The 17689-nt window shown below is 42.1% G+C and overlaps 1 protein-coding gene across 1 annotated transcript; it reads left to right on the top strand.

The window, feature by feature from the left end:
• Positions 1-366: 366 nt before the first annotated feature.
• Positions 367-13868, top strand: SMPDL3A (sphingomyelin phosphodiesterase acid like 3A). The gene is made up of 8 exons (XM_086632105.1): positions 367-472; positions 1992-2205; positions 3675-3819; positions 6750-6846; positions 8717-8895; positions 10090-10270; positions 12191-12312; positions 13557-13868. The coding sequence occupies exons 1-8, from the start codon at positions 367-369 to the stop codon at positions 13866-13868; spliced, it is 1356 nt and encodes a 451-aa protein (XP_086488231.1).
• The last annotated feature ends 3821 nt before the right edge of the window (positions 13869-17689 follow it).

Genomic DNA, 17689 nt, shown 5'->3' with positions numbered 1-17689 from the left:
AGCAGCGAAGGGACTCCCGGCTTCGGGGCCGCCTCAGATCTGCCGGTGCCCTGAACTGAGCCGTGCCCGCGGCCGGGCTGGCTCCCACGAGGGCCTCAGCGGTGAGCCGCGGGTGGCACCTCCTGAAGGTCACCCCGGCACGGCTGCCGCTCGGCTCCGGGCAGGAGCGCGTTTTGGCCGCCGGTCGTGCGGGCGGGGCGCGGTGGCGGCTTCCGGCAGTGCCGGGGCAGCAGCGCAGGGCCGCGGCTTGCACAAGCCTCCCGGGGCTCGCCCCAGCCTCCCGGGGCTCGCCCCTTTCCTCCGCGCCGGGGCGGTCACATGAGCGGCCGCCAGCCCAGCGGGCAGGGCGCTCCCGGCACGGCCGACATGGAGTGGCGGGGGGTACGCGCCGCCCGCTTGGCCCTCGGCCTGGCGCTGCTCTGCTCCGCGCTGGAGGCGGCGCCGGCCGCCCCGCGGCCCCGCTCCGCCGTCGGTGAGTCCGCCCGGGGGGGGGCAGCGGCTGAGCGGGGCCGCCCCCGCGCAGGGTGACGGCGGGCAGGGACCCGGCCGGGGCCGCCCGCGGAGGGCGGGGGAGGCGGGTGAGGGGCAGCCCGGCCCCGGGCGGCAGCGGCGGCCCGCGGTGCCGCCCGGCTGCGGGAGGCCCGGCGGCGGGGGAGGCCCGCGGTACGCGCTCCCCTCCTGCGCCTCCTGTCCCTCCCCGTCGCGCCGTTGCCCGCACATACGCTGCTGCAGCGGTGTTCCTGGCTCCAACTTCCTGTGGCTTTCAGACAAGTAAATACCCGGCTGTTCAGGTCGGGGGGCGTCGAAGGGGGTTTGTGTTTCGTGAGGCGGTGGCAGGCGAGGTGATCCCTGCCCTGCCTGTGGCACGGCGTCCTGGGGCACGCACTGCAAACATTAAATTGGGTGCCTGTGCTGTCAGCAGGCACGCACATGGTCTGCCCGGTGCCACCCGTGGTACAGCGGCGTACGCACGTGAGTGCTCTGGAGTGGTTTCCACAGGATTTTCCTTCCCTGTGGCACCTGTGTGCCTCGGACCAAACGCGGAGCAGAGTCCAAGCAGTTCCCTGTCTCCTGTTGGTACGAGTCACAGTTTTGCGAATTTCGAAGATCGCTGCTGATCTTTACTTCCCGAAATAAAACTCGCTGGGGTCCAGTGGAGTGCTGCCCGCTCTGCCACAAAGCGAGCATGTGACCTCGGGAAAAATCAATTTATATCTGTACTGGTTTCACAACCTCTACCCCAGATACAGGTGTGCCTTTCCCAAGTGCTTTGAAACTGGCAGAAATTCCTCTTACTTTACGTGGAACTTGAGGGCTGGTAGTCTAATACAAGCTTAATTCATCTTATTCACCATGTTCCTATACTTCTCAGCTCCTTTTTTCATGCAGTGCTAAGTAGCAGTGGCTGAGTGTGTCAGCCTGGAAAGCAGTGAGTAGGTAAGGTTGACACACCTGTCTCTGATGAGAAGCCCAGTCTCTTTGCTGCTGGAGAGAAGAGCTTTGAAATTTTGAAATCTTTACACACATGCTGTTTCTTGCTTGCTTTCTAGACTCTGATCTTTTATAGTAGCTTCCAGCCAGGGGAAGTCTGGAAGAATAATTAAAATGCAACTCCCTCTCTTTTCAGGTGGAGTGGAGAAGTCCTATTGCTGCCTCTACTCTCCAGTTTCCAGATTGCTATTAATGAAAAGGAGCTGATTTTCCAGTCCCTACCAACCTCTATTTTTTTCCTGCTGAATAGCTTAAGCCTATGCCTCTGCTTCTGTTTTCAGTTTTTCTAAGCACACTACGTGAAGGACTCTTGTCAGGAATGCAGAACTCGCCCACACTTACTGGGCAGGCTAATCAACAATTTGTTAAATTTATTCTTCTTTTCAAAACTTGGAAGAGGAATAACAGTAGACAAACCGGAGCAATCTTGGCATTACCCATGTGTATCCAGTTCAAATGCAAATAATGCATTTTCTTTAATCTTTGTTTTCTGGAAACAGGGCAGTTCTGGCATGTATCTGACCTACATTTAGATCCGACTTACCACATTACCCCTGATCGCACCAAAGTTTGTTCTTCTTCCAAAGGAGCCAATGCCTCCAACCCAGGCCCTTTTGGAGACTTTTTGTGTGATTCTCCATATGAACTTATTTTGTCAGCATTTGCATTCATGAAGGATTCAAAACAGCAGGTTTCATTCATGATTTGGACGGGGTAAGTCTTCCAGTCACTTTGCAGTTTAAGCTTTTAACAGCTGGATAACCATATAGTGCAGTAATTCACAAGTTTCTATTTGCACCAACAGATCTGAGTTCAGTATCTCACAAATGCTGCTTTTAAGTAGTCCCTTTAGTTGTCTGAATGGTTAGTATGTGGAAGACTGAGTGAGAATATAAGGCTTGAGGAACAGATTTTGATCTATGTAATAATTTCTGGATATTGTTGGACCGTTCGTGGGGACATTTACCACATGCCTGTATTAGCCTAAGTTAATAGAAATGGTGTGGGAAGTGGAAAAAGCAAAAATAAAGATCAGAGGAATAACTGACTGGAATTAATTATTGTGCAAGCTATTGGATTTTGTAGGTCTTAAGGTCATTAAATCTAAAGTGCATTCCTTTTTAGAAGATACCTTTTAACTATATTTCATCTGGTGCTGTAAGGAGTAGCTAGAATCTGCTATAGCTTATGTTGTTTGTTCAAGTGTGTAAAGTTACTATTGAGGTTTGGTGCGTTTATGAATGCTAGATCAGGGGCTAGTGGGGACAGGATAACAGTGTTGTAGATGCTGTCTCTCTCTTCGTTACCGTCACTCATAGCTGCACGTGCTTCTAAAGAAAGTGTGGTTTCACGGGCCCTCATTGCAGTATTTTGGATGTGCGCAGTCCCCTGTTGAGCAAAACGTTTTCCTTTTCTGTGCAGATCTTCCTTATTAGAAAATGGGCGTAACACTGCTCTCTCTCTCACACAGGTGTTATCTGGGAGGCTTTGTGTGCCTTAGCAGTGGGACTGGAGAAGAAAGTGTGAAAGGGAGGCGTATGAGTAGCTCGATAGTACCATGCCCTGTTGCTTTCTAGCTGTTCATAAAAGACAGCATTAATTTACCCTTCTGCCATAGCAAAATTTTCCATTCTACCGTCGCATAGTTAATTTTATGGTATACATCAATGGGTAGTTTGTCAAAGAGATTAGTATCTTTACATGATTGTGAGAAATAGTCTCTTCGGCTGGAAGGGTTATAGATGTTATGTCACTTAATTTTGCTGAGGGAAGAGTGTTAATAAATACGAATATGTAAAGAGAAGCGATTAATTTATTTCACTTACCTTATTGTACTTCATTTTTCACAGAATGTTGTTAAAAAGGGAAAAATAAACTTTAAAGGTTGTGCAGATAACAGAAGATACGTAACACAAACTGCTCAAAATGAAGGAGTTGAATTAATTTCTAAGCAGCCTTAGTTATTTTAAATGTGAGTCATAGGATAAACATTAGTCTACTCATTTGTGTTTTTTTTTTTTTTAAAAAAAGCCTTTTCACAGGGCCTTTCAGGCAATTCTATGATTTTAATTAAAGAGTCTATAGTAGGATTACATGCTATAATGTAGATGTGTGTGCAGAATTTTTTACCTTGCCTTATGTTGCTAATAAACCTCTGTTAATAAAGCCTTTTCCTTTTTCAGAGATAGCCCTCCTCATGTTCCTGTAAAAGAACTCTCCACAAAGTTGGTCGTTAGCATAATTGGCAATATGAGTTCTACTATTCATAATTTCTTTCCAGATCTTCAGGTTTTCCCGGCCTTGGGAAATCATGACTACTGGCCACAGGTAAAACAAGTTAGAAATTCTTTTATGTATCATACTGACTGTGTTTCTAATCCCTCAGAAAGCAGGTGTGGAAAATAAGAGTTAAATTTGTCTAACTCTTATTCTGGAAACAGAAATCTATGATTCTCCAATTAACATTTTAAATTATAAATAGTTCCAGTCAAGAACAGAAAGTACATCTCTCTCTCTGTGTTGTTACCCAAGCAAACGTTGATGCCAGGTAAATCTGCTGTTAATCTTTGCCCGTGGCTTGGAACCACCAGGTCTCATCGTAGTTAGTACGCACTTTTTTCTTGCTGTGTAAGTCGTGTGTGTGAACAGTAACTTAATCTAACAGAAATGACATCCTTAGTGCATCCGTGAGCCTGTGGTAAGATTCAAGGCCTACTGGAAAGCTGTCTGCTGACATCACTGATTGTTTTTTTATCAGACTAAAGGCAGAATTTTTGTAACGTTCCCATAGTTTTGCCACTATTATTAAAAATACGTCTTTTTTTTTCTTTCCTTACTGGACACTTAGAAACATTCACATGGATGATTTTCTGGGTACATATGCCACTGCAGCTGAGGACAGTGCTTTTTTTACTGTCAGTGTTCTGCGAATGCTGTTCTTGGCATAGCTGAAAAGTAAACAGTTGCATCATGTGTCCTTTAAAGCATATTGAGGGTTGATCTGGCAGCACACAGGACTGAGAAGCAAATTCTATCATTGGATCTGAAACAGGTCAACTAAAATATTTTGTTTGAAATGCCTAATGGGAGTTCAGTAACATCCCTTCAGACCCCCAAAGACTTTTATTCCAGCTTTTTGTGTCATTCATCAGGCCTATCAGGGTATATCTTGGTGTAGTAGGTGATTATGTTATTGCCTGTATCATTGCTGGAGTTAGTGATTCCCGAATCAGGGAGTAACAGAGGTGCTCAAAGCAGGGAAAGGGAAATGTGAGAGACAAAATAAGAGCTAAACGTAATGTTGGAAATGTGAGTGCACAAACCAAGCTGGGACTTCAGTCTCTGTGTTCTTACTCTGATAGTATAGCTTCAGCTTGTCGTATGCACTGACACGGGGCCTGGTTGGTTCACCAGAAACCACTGGTAAAGCATTTTGATGAATAACATCTTAACTGAAGTCTCACTCAGTGTTTTGTTTTCGTTTTGTTTTATTTAAAAAGTCTTAACAGAGAATAGTTGTCATTCAGCAGTCTCCTTTGATAGGGATGAAAAAAACTGTATACAATAACCCTGTAGCCAAAGAACATAGTGGCTTTTCCAACAAATAAGAGTTTTGTTTGTGAATTGAAATCAGAAGATGGAAAAAAGATGGTCAGGAGGGGCACCTAGGCAGCAAATAGATTTTGAAGCAGGCTGCTGATTGGAATAACTGTTGCAGTTCTCTCTGCGCAAAACCACACAGGAGCGACTGCTTGATGATGGCAGGCTTCACCGATGGGCAGAGCTGACATACTTTGCTGTTTGAAAGAGACCATGGGATCAGAAATTCCCCACTCTGGGGTCGTTTCAGGTTGTTGGATTTGTTGTTTTTTTCTGTTGATGACATTTCTGGTTTTGATGTGGACATGCTTGGCAAACGTCCCGTAGGCTGGAAGCGATGTGGAGCGAGCCGTGCACTGTGGGCTGTTCCAGAGCAAGGGTGGAAGCTGCGCGCTCACCATGCGCCAAAGAATTTTATTGCTCTCTGTTGCGTTCTGATCTGTCCGTCTTAACAATTTAATGGCCTCGGGTGATTTTTCTTGCAGAGCCTATTAAAAGTACAACTCAGGTTAATCAGGCATCGGGGTACCTTTCAGATCGTATAGCGTGACCTCGGTCTTTCTGCATAGTCAGATTTGTTTCACATCCTTGCCCCTGCTTAAAACAAATTCCCGAACTGCTGTGTAATCCACAAGTTCACAGAGCACCGACTTGCCTGGGTGCAAACCACCTTCAGTCCATAACATGGCCTCTTATCTGAGATCAGGTTTTGCTGTGTCTGTTAGTGACTGTTAGCTCTGGCTGAACTGGTTTGGCTCAGAGCTTTCTTAATGACTGGTGTCTGTGCACTGCAAGCAACAGATGTCTGAGCAGGCTTCTGATTGCACTGCTCCTAGACAGAGACTTAGTGCCTAAGCCTCTGATAACAGAGGTTTCGTTTCAAAGATCTTAGAAAGGTCAAATTTTATGTTTAAGAAAACAGGCATTGTAATACTGTTCCTATTTTTTGACCTCTGTTTTTTTCTTCTAGCACTAAGAGTCCAAGCAGGTATTTTAGGAAAGGCAAGGACAGGCTGGGTTCTTGCTGTCAGGATTAGATGAGAGCATGGCTCTTCTCAGCCTGTGGGCATTGCGTGGCTCAACCTGAAGAGTGCTACAGCCCTAATTAGAGCCGGTGGGAGAAGACATTGACAAAACTTTTATTTTATGTTTTAAATGCTTTTTTACTAGAACTACAGGATATCATGGAAATATTTGTGAATTTCACCAGAATGTTTCTGAAGGTTGTAGTGGAGTTTTGGGGAGCTGGTATGAACCCCAAGTTGCTTGAAAAATTCACCTTTTATAAAAGAAGCTTATGTTCAAGCTTTTCCTCCAAGAAACTTTATCTTTAGTCTTTGAATCTTCAGTTTATATATTTATTAATTTTGCAGAATGTATGGTTTTCCACTCTGCTGTGCTCCTAAGGCTTGAAATATTTCTGGCATAGTTTATTGATGCATTAACAAGGCCACGCAGTTAGTTCTGACTAAGTTCAGGTGTTTGTTCCTGATCAGCAATACTGGATGTTCAGAAGGTTTTTTCCTTTCTTGAGTTCCTCCTGGTGATGACTGGATACACTTATGTGTTATGCAAGAGGTCAGGTGGGATAATTTAGTGATTTTTTTCCCTGGGTGTCTGAATGCTGAGATGCTTAGGCAGGTTCTGCTTTCTCACAGGATCAGCTTCCTGTAACTACCAGTGAAGTGTACAATGCTGTAGCAGATTTCTGGAAACCTTGGCTAACTGATGAAGCACTCAGTACCTTCAGAAAAGGTAAAGTATGCCAGTAATGCACTGTAAATCTAGGGCTCAGAGAACTAATGTTTCTATAGATTTGTCCTGTTTGTTCAGCTAAATCTCATAGGATGAATCAGCCCAATGGATTTTCTGTAATGCTTCTTCTGGAAGAAGTTACTTGTCTTTTTGAATAGCAATGCTTATGTTCAGGGTATATTTATTCTCTTCTGATGCAATAATTATTGCTTCTTGTAACACGTATAGTATTATTGACTTTGTACCAATGCATGTGAAATATCTTACTGCCTTCAAGACCTCATAACACTTTTTAGATAAAGGCATATGATGCACAAGAAGACTTAAATTTGGTTGTGAAAGAATAGATGAAATGTTGTTTCTGATTTGGATCTATATATAGAGCAAATTCAATGGGCACATATTTGTTCAAGTTATGATAGCATGTAGTCTTGGTGATTATACTTTTAATTGTATCATATTTAGTGGCCAACTTGCTAAACTGGGAGAATATTGATATCCTAACTATGATTTTCCTTTTTAGCAAAGAACCGAAAAGTTCAACCCGATTTCTAATCCACTCAAAAATTAGGGATTTGGACGTTTAATTTGTGTTTTTGTGTCCTGCATGAGAAGGAACTCTGGGTAAGAGTGGAAGTAGAAACTTAATAGGAAAAAAAAACCCTCAAAGGAGCTAGACCTTAAGTAAAGGTACACTGTTATAGCTCTGTTGCCATGGTTCCATTGAAAGCCAACCGTATCCTGGGCTGCATCAAAAGGAGCGTGGCCAGCAGGTTGAGGGAGGTGATTCTGTCTCTCTACTCTGCTCTCGTGAGACCCCACCTGGAATACCGCTTTCAGCTCTGGAGTCCGCAACACAAGAAGGACATGGAGCTACTGGAGCGGGTCCAGAGGAGGGCCACGAAGATGATCCGAGGGCTGGAGCACCTCTGCTATGAAGACAGGCTGAGAGAGTTGGGGCTGTTCAGCCTGGAGAAGAGAAGGCTCTGGGGTGATCTTATTGCAGCCTTCCAGTACCTAAAGGGGGCCTACAGGAAAGCTGGAGAGGGACTTTTTACAAGGGCGTGTAGTGATAGGACAAGGGGCAATGGCTTTAAACTGAAAGAGGGCAAATTTAGATTAGATATAAGGAAAAAGTTTTTCACTCAGAGGGTGGTGAGGCAGTGGAACAGGTTTCACAGAGAAGTTGTAGATGCCCCATCCCTGGAAGTGTTCAAGGCCAGGTTGGATGAGGCTTTGGGCAACCTGGTGTAGTGGAGAGTTTCCCTGCTCATGGCAGGGGGGTTGGAACTAGATGATCTTTGAGGTCCCTTCCAACCATGCTATGATTCTATGAACTATGAAATTGCATCCCTTGAAGAAGCTCTGTATGCCATGGAGAGTTTTAGGAGCTTGGATTGAAAAACGTGATTTTTATGTTATGTCATATGCCACTCTTTAGATAAATGACTTCCGAAGTACAAGGCTATTAAACAATTCTTCCAGAAGGAACCTATATGTTTTGCAGTATTTCAAGAAATGTGAACTTTTTAACAATTACTGCATCTCTCAGTGTGGAAGAAATGTTACAGGGCACTTCTTGCATGTCAGTTGGATAATTGCATCTGAAAACTGTGAAATAAACGCAACGGCAATTACAGGCAAGAATTCATAAAAAATTAAGTGTCAACTTTTCGTACTAAAATGTTGCTAAAACCAGATTCTTAAGGTGTTCTGTTGTGATAAGGTGATGCATGACTTGAATAAACATGACATATTTTATTTTATTAGAAAGAGTAATGCTGGGTATTTTGTCAGTGCTGTGTTTCCATTCTGAAGTTGTGCTTTGAAGCTTTTCGTTTTTCAGATTATGTTGGTCTTATTTTCACAGGTGGCTTCTACACGCAGCTGTTTGAATCCAGCGATAGCTCTCAACCACTCAGGATAATCAGTCTGAACACAAATTTATATTACAGCCCCAACAGTGTAACTGTGAATATCACTGACCCAGCCAACCAGTTTGCCTGGCTGGAGGGAATACTAGAAACCTCTTCACAAAAGAAGGAAAAGGTAGGGGCTGTGAACAGAACCCATCAGCATTATTTGTTTAAACTTTGGAAAGAAAAAAAGGAGTAGTAAAAAGTAGAGACAATGAAAATATGAACACGATTCCAGAAGAATATTAATGCTGCCAAAGATACTGCAAAAATTGAAATTTCATTTTTAAAATAATTCTTCCTTGAATATGCACATTATGCTACAACAATTAATAAAATAGTTGAATACAGTTTCTCAAAATATACAGTAAAATACCTTTTCTTTCCTACTATGTAAAATACTGTAGAAGCCAGGATGGGAATACTTAATGCTTTCATTTTTGTTTCTGACATTTTTTACTCGTAGCTTTTAGTGTTAAAATGTACATTTTGCGGCCTGAGACAAAAGCAAGCGTGTTTCGTTTACATTTCGATGTAATTACAAGTATCAAAAATAAAAATCAGAAAGGAGTTTGTCAACCACAAAACTTAGCCAAGCTGCAGCAATTGCTGTGACTTGAGTGTTATAATAAATTGTCTTATAATACTCAGGTTTCGAAGTGAGGTTATAAACTGTTGGCTCATATTTGATTGATTGGTGCAGGATCGGCTCATCATCTGACCAGGAAAAGTGTTTAATTTGGAACATACTTACATTTTGCTCCGGTGTTGTAATTTAAAAAATACTGTATTACAGTTGGGGGAAAGGAGAGGTTTCCCTTCCTGACAAAGCACTGCAGCATATTCGTTGGTGTGTGCAGCTGGAACCAAGTCTCGACCTCAGACAGAAGCGTTGTAACCAGTTCATCCATGTGTCTGTTTCTGAGGATGCTCTGACCACGCAGGCTTTGTAATATTCTAACATGTTTTTCTTACTGTCTCCTTGGGAAGCCAAATCCTAAGTCTTGCCCTAGTAACTTACGTTTTCATTTGAAATAATTGATGAAATCTTCCTTTGGCCTAAAATCACACATAGATTTATGGGAACTTTTTTCCCAAGAATGCACTGAATTCACTTAAAAAAATCTGTTTGTTTTTTCTCATTATGAATAGAAACATTCTTACTGTTTGTGTTTTATGTAACAAAACTGTCATGACTTACAGCTTTCAGAATGCCATTTCAGAGATAGCATTATTGTGAAATTGTGGTGGCCGTTTCTAAGTTACAGCCACAAGTGGAAGTTTCAAACGAAGGTGCTAGTTGTGCTTTCTGTGTCTCATTCCTTAGGTATATATAATAGGACACGTACCAATAGGCTACTTGCCATACGCAAAGAATACTACAGCTATCAGGGAGTCCTACAACGAGAGATTGGTAAAGATTTTTCGGAAATACAGTCGTGTTATTGCGGGGCAGTTTTTTGGACATACACATAGAGATAGTATCATGGTCCTCCTGGATGAAGAAGGTAATGATGCTTGTTGAATCCTTCATCTTTTTCTTCTTGATTAAAAGCAAATTAATACTTTCTTGCATGCCTTTACTAGTCAGCCTGTTACAAATAATTGAAAAGGAAACTGGGAAATACAGCTATTTATCTACAAGAGTTCAAGCCTCACACACTCACCATTTTTAAATTTTTTTCCAGAGAACCTTGCAAGGCAGACTGTCTTTTTTTTTTTTTTTTTTTTTTTAAGTCAGAAGAGGCTACCCAAGCTTCCTATTTTTTTTAATGAAAGCTTATGCCTAGACAAGAATTTCTAGTCTTTCCGCACTCTCAGTGACACAGGCAGATTATACTAGCCAGTTGCTATTGTGTAATGTGTCAAAGGGAATGTTCTCAGGCCAACTGGACATGCGCTGCATTCTTGTGTTTCCTGCATCATTACTGTGCCTCTCTGCTGAGTTCCCTGCTGCTTCAAAGTTAATTAAGATAAGGGTGAGCAGGAGGCAGGGGAAAGAAAGTCTCTGCCTGTTGCATCTCTTAGATCAGCTAATTTCCCTTCAAGAAAAGCATCCAGGTTTGAAAATTTTGTTTATTGCTTTGAAATCCTGTAGTTTTAAGCATGAGCGTGGCCATATGAAGCACTCTGACGTCTTTAACAGATCTCTAACAAGTAGCTGGTTAAATATTTGTGTCTGTACTATAGAACAGTGAGAGGTCCATTGCTTGGTTTCTGTAAAATACTCAAATATTAATTGGCTCTTTATCTGTGTTTTATATGAACTCATAAAAGCAATGTCCAGAATGCTGAGTGGGGTAACAATATCCTAAATCATTTACCTTTTTACATGGCATTCTCATGGAATTGATCTCCAGTAAAAAGGAATCCAGCCCTAGAACTGGCTTTTTATATTTTTTTATTTTAATGGTATTCAAGGCAGTCTTACACCTGCATATTTTTAAACCTTGTCCCATTTGTGCATGAAATCATCACCTCGACTGCAGATTTCTCTGAGGACAGACTGGTCTTGGTGCCTTGTCATTGCAGTTTGCATGTGCAAGTAGCTGCTTCCAAATTATTTTTAAAATTTTGCATCTTTTGACAAAATTTAAGCAGTGAAGTTTCATGTAGCTAAATACAGTTTGTGTTTATCTGTACAGTTTTAGGCTGTCTTCTTTTCATGCCAGTATCCTCTTGATAAAATTCCGGAGAATTCAAGATGAATGTAATATTGTAGCCAAGATTGGTGTACTGAGATACAGAGATCAGTTTTGTCTTCTGCAGAAGAATCTACTGATTTCCAGGCTTTCAAAGCTTCTTGTCATATGTGGAAGCTGACCTTGTGATTTCACTGCTGTGATGTGTCGGAGAAAGGAATAGTTAGGGCTTCCTTTTTGTTCCACTGAGAACCTTTCAATATACTTACCTGTGTATCCTGGCTGATTAAAACCTGTGTAGATGTTTCATTTGCTGTGAAGATGGGTGTTCATATACTAGGTGCTGGGCTAGTCTAAATGAGTGCAGTCAGGGTCAGGTGATGATACTCTGGTGTTTCTAATAACATCATAAATAAATAAAGCAACATGTAAAATAGAGCATGGAGACCACAACTGAATGTTTTGAATATTTCTTCAGTAGAAATACGCAAAATAGAGAGACCTTACATATAGGCAAGTCCATTTTGCTCAGGTAGTAAATTGATGGGAAGCCTGTAGTACAGACAAACTTGACTGGTACACACTGGAATGTGTACTGTGGTATTTTATGCAGGTTTTGGTCTATCCAGTAGTTCACAGTGATATAGCTAATTGAGGGGGAAAAAAAATGCTAATGTGCCTAAGCCAGTCACTCTGGTTCTTGCTGTGTTGGTTTTCTACAAAAAACATCTCTTTGAGAAAGAAATTACTAAAAGGAAACTTTCCTCTCCTTCCCTCTTCCTACAGAAAAGCCAGTAAATTCCTTGTTTGTGGCACCTGCTGTAACCCCAGTGAAGAGTGTATGGCAGATGGAGTCCAATAACCCTGGTGTCAGATTGTATCAATATGATCTTGACTATACCTTGCTGGTAAGTAAAGATTTTAAAGCATTGTTTTAAGAGTTTAAAGAGTTTAAGAGTTTAAATATAAGTGTTTAAGAGTTTAAATATAGTGTCAGTAAAAATGACATGTCATTTTGTCATCAATACATGTCAAAGTGAGATGTCAGCTTTTGGGCTATTGGTAGAACTTTGGTGCTTACTCTTATCTTTCTTCCTGGACAAAGGAAAGGAAACCTGAAGGAGAACTTGGTCAGTCTTTCTGTGCCTGCGGGACTACCCAGTACCTCCTGTTCTCTGTCGAGTATTCTTACGACATAGAATCAAAGACAGTCAGAAATTTTCTGGGCAGAATCCTAAAACTGTTTGCAAGGAGCTCTGCAACAGGGAAAAAGGTTCACCTAAATCCTGGGCTTATTTACATACCAATGTTGTTTGCCGCTGATAGCCGGAGCTTTGGAATGCAGTCCGTGAAATCTTCTAAAGGGGGTAGAAGAGCAGATGAAGAAAAGCACTTTTAACTATGTGATGTATTTCATAATCATGCACCTTCCTATACAGCTTATACTTTTTGTAGGAAATGATAGATAAATTTAGAAGGAAAAAAAGTAGAATACTTCTGTTCTGTAGTCTCATGTGATCTTTTGGAGATAAAGTGAATCCTGTATAATTATTTTGCCTCTGAATTCCTCGGATATTCTCGCTGTAATTCAGGGTAAAGTCTTTACGTTGCTGAGTTCAACGACCGTGCATCCTGCAGCTTGAGTGGGACTGGGGTTTCTCTCTGGAGACCTATGCTAATACAGGCTGCTCTTTCTTGTGCAGATTTCACTCCTGCATCTCCGTCTCTCCCTTTCCCTTAGATTCTTGCTGGGCCATTCTTTTTCTGTCCATTCTGCCCGTCAAGCAGTGCCCACAGAAAAAAAAATTCTAGTTCTCACTCTTTCGCCCCACTCCTAAAGCAGACATGAGCATAATGGAGTTTGGTTTACCGTTTGGAGAGGAAAGACCTCTAACACTGCCACTGCTGCCTTTTGTGGCTCCTTTTTCTTCTCCTCCCCATCCCCCCACCATTACCGCACTGCAAGTACCAGCTTTGGGTGTAAGCCCAGCTCGTGGGGTGGGACGTGACCTTCTATTCGGTTGTGAGTAATGAGGAGTGACAGCTTCCTAATCAATATATCACTCTCGAGACTTAATGAAGCAGGGAAGAAAGCAATACAGCGGTGCCTATTTTTTTCTTTCTTTTTTTTTTTTTTTTTTTTAAACTGTAGGATCTTTGGCAGTTTTACTTGGACCTCAGAGACGCCAACAAGAAAAACGAATCGAACTGGAAATTAGAATACATCCTGACTAAAGCTTATGGTATTGAAGACTTGAAGCCAGAAAGCCTGTATGAAATGGCCAAGCGGTTGTCTGTGCCACACAGCACACTGTTTGAGCAGTATTACAGTAACTTCATTGTGAGTTATAACAAAACCATTGTCTGTGAAGAGGGGTGCAAGACCTGCCAAATATGTGCAATCCAATATTTGGATTACTCCTCATACACAGATTGTATCAATCGGGAAGCAACATGGAGATGAAGTCTCTGTGCGATCTGTGCTGATACTGACTTTAGCCTGTGGTTTAAAGAACCTGCTCATCCTTTCGTTGAAGCACTGACATGCTGACAAGGAGCCTGTGTGACTTCTCTGAATTTCAGGGAGCGATAAATCTCCCTAGATCTTCTTTTCCTTCCACATTTAAATAAAAGTTTATTCGCTATATAATAGTGGCCAGATACTTTGCTGTTGTTTCAGGTGTCCTGTACCCTCTGTGACAGGCATCTCAATATGTGGGAGTAGAAGTTACTCACTCAGTTCTTTGGAAACCCAAGTCTCTCTTCTCAGGCTGTGTAGATGCAGGCAATGCCATTTCAGGCATGGGGTTTGTATGGGGGCAGGTTTCAACCATCTGCTGTCACAATTTGCAAACTGAAATCTGCAGACCCCGCGTTTTCTGAGACTGGAGTGCAGTTATGTTGTTGATTCGATGCCAGTATTTGGTATCTCCCTGTTCCAAGTATCTTTTTCTGTCTTAACCCTTTAAACCCGCCTCCGTTTAAGGGCATATTCTAATGACAGCATGAATGTGACTTAATGGAACACAAACCTCCATCCTGTAAATACTTGATGCATTTTTTCAGAATGTGCGTGTTTGCCCAGCACAAAGTACTTTTTTCTTACGATGGAGCTATGTACATTGGTACTGCTATCAGGCAGTCTCCTGGTGTGAGTTTTTGCAGCAAATGATAAATCAGGTTTAAATTGATCAATATCACTAATTAGACATAGCATATATATTCTCTGTGCAGCACAGGTAATCATACATTCGTCATGGTGTTTCTCAGGTTTCTTTTTTCCTAGAGTAGTCTAGTACTTAATGTGAAGATTATCAAACGTATGCATTTACGATTGCGCAGACATCTTCTTCCTCTTCTTGTGATCAAATGCGTGCACCGGATGATAATATTAAGAGGGCTGTTTATCTAGTGTGTATAACCAAGAAAGACCTGACACGTGCTTTTGGAACCTTTGGTCAATGTAATACCATACAGGCTTTAGTCTAGATAATAGCATTCCTGAGTAACAGGAGCTGTGGAAGTGGTTATGAGACAAATCTAATTGCTAACTGTTTATTTTCATGAGATGTAAGCCTTTACTGTAGCTGTTGAGGAACTTTCTGGTTTTGTTTCCATCCAAGCTTGAAATATGTAGCAGAATATTTCTGGACAAATTTTCTAAGTCTGTCATATTCACAACTGGAGACGCAGATACCTCAGATTTGTCATGCATCAATCATTCCCAGAGGAAATGATTGGTTTGTTAAATTTGCATTCAGAAATAAGTCCTGCAGTGGCACTGATGTTTAGAAGTGCCATTAATAATGCACAGTAGGCAGTCCTGTATTTTAAATTCTGTGCTTGGAGAGGGTATGGTGGCCATGTAAACTCTTTAGAGCTATCTGCTCTGGCTGGTCTCGAATGTATCTGGCTGTGTAAATAACCTGAATTAACGTGGGTTCTGTACAGACTGTGACTGTGAGGAAGTACCAGAAAGTTACGATGGCTCATGATTCCCTGTGTGTTAGATATGTTTCTTGGTTGCATTTCTCATGGGTTTGTTCATTAAAAAAAAAAAAAGGCCGATGTTACCAGTATCTGTTCTCCAAGGGCAAGCAAGCAAAGTCGTGGGTGGATAGCTTAAGGACAGTTGCAGCTGATAGGATAGCTGAGCTTCCTCCAATTTGCCTGATGGGTTTTGTTCAGTTCAGTCTTGTGCTTTGAACTACTGTCTCGTTTCTCATACTGGGTTGTTTCTGTGAGTTCTGCGACTTCTGTTTAAGCTTAATACCTACAAGACATCTTGGAAACAGTATAAAAATTACCTAGTTGTATTCTTCCATTAAGGACTTCTTTGTTGATGAACTTCAGGGAGAGCTGAACCACGTCGCAGATGAGTAGCTACAGAACTCTAGGAAGAGTGGTACTCTGCTGATGGATTGTTGTGCACCTTGCTTCCTAGATGTCTTGTCTTTTTTGTGTGTGTGTGTTCAGTAGATGTTATTTAATGAGCATGAACAAATAAATGCCTAAAATGTCTAAATGGCAAACTATGATCCAGGTGTACTTTTTTTAATCTGAACTTCAACTGAAGCCAAGAGTTGGATGGCATCAACCAAGGAGATTGTTTCTGTTTTAGCCAGAGAGATATATCCACCTGTTACATTTATCTGGGATATATCCTCCGGGACACACTCTGTGATGCAGGCTAGCATTGTCTGCTTCTTCTATATGTAACTATTCCCATGCAAGTGCAAGTATTACTGGCCAAGAAAGATCCAGAAGTGTTTGACTGCATGATCTTGTAACTGGAAATCACCGAAGGAGAGGGCTTCTAGGAATGTTACACTGTAAAAAACATGAGATAAATCACGTGAACAGCTTAGATGTCACCCGGGTGTAAGGGGAAATAGAGAGTGACCATGATATTTTTGTTTCAGGTCCCTACTTTATCCCTTCATGGACCTAGGAATGTTCTAAAGGTAAGTTATCCTTTCCTGACAGAAGCTTTTTTAAGGAATTGTAGGAAACATCAAAGAGTCATGACCTAATAAAGTTATTGACTGCTGTAGACCAGATTCCCATTTCACTTTTTATATGGTATTCTGTGGCTTCATCTTGAATGAAGGGTTAGTGGGAATGTTTGCAAGGCCACACTGGACAAAAAGACAAATTACACCACCTAGTGGAGGCAAAAACTTTTCATGTATCTACAATTAAGCTTAGGGCGTATAAGCAAGGAGAGTCATTTCTCAAATATTCTAGAATTTAACTTCCAGTTCTTAAGGTAAGTAGTTTTTGAAGGAAGTACGGCTACTACTTTGTAGCAGTGCTACCATGCAGCACACTTTCTTTGGTTGCAACCACTTTCAGTGGTTGTTGGCTCCTAAAGGCCCTGTCACTTGATGGATCCTGAACCCTGCAGTAGGTGCAGATCTCAGCCCACATGCAGGGAAGAACTGGAGCCTGTGGAAAGGATCCTCAGAGTCCAGCTCAGCTAGCCAGCAGAAGAGGGATGTGAGGGAAACCAAAGGTCTATCCCTAAGCAGGCTGGTGTCTCCTTCCAATTACTTTCTGTGCTTTAATTCTCTCCTGGAGTTAACTGTCTAAGCTTATGTCTACATTAAGAGGTACTGCAGCCTAATAGGAGTGCCCGTTTTAACAGGGGAGTTGGTGCCGAGGAGCTGATGTGACTGCTGTGCTTTTCATTAGCAGTTGGAGGAAGTTAGATGTACCCCTGAAGTGCAGCTGCCGCTGCATCTGAAGGAGCACTCTCCAAGAGCACTCTGCAACATGAATAAAAGCACAGTAAGCGGAGATGATCAGTAAACTGTTCAAAGGTGTGCTTCTGATCCAAACTAAAGTGAAGGTGCATCCAGAAGCCAATGTTAATTGCGTTTGATTGGGGCACTTGGTAGCGTCTGGATGTGATCTCATCATTTCTGTTGTTTTTCACTTGCCAACCTGAAGAAATTTAAATGACTGGAGGAGATGGGCGGTGAGTGAACATATTGTTAGTAAAACTGAAGTGATGAACTTAAGTTGTCTAAAGACAGAAATAGCTAACTAAGTAGTCCCTTGTGGTCCATTTCCTGTGTGGACAAAAGATGAGCATGTAGCATCTTCAAGGGTAAGTATCTGGTTTAACACTGTCATGTAAGTTCCCTCTGTGAAAAGAGCAATCTCAAGAAGGTGAGCTGCCACATTGCTCTAAGAGTAAAACCTCTTGGAAGTCCCTCTCATACCCAGTCAAGAGAAGCTATGACAATGTCAATGAAGAAAGGGACTGTAACTGTCTAAACA

This window comes from Tauraco erythrolophus, chromosome 2 (assembly GCF_009769465.1).
Source record: "Tauraco erythrolophus isolate bTauEry1 chromosome 2, bTauEry1.pri, whole genome shotgun sequence".
NCBI classification, from domain to species: domain Eukaryota; kingdom Metazoa; phylum Chordata; class Aves; order Musophagiformes; family Musophagidae; genus Tauraco; species Tauraco erythrolophus.
The sequence above is the reverse complement of the archived record's forward strand: the minus strand, read 5'-3'. Positions and strand labels throughout refer to the sequence as shown.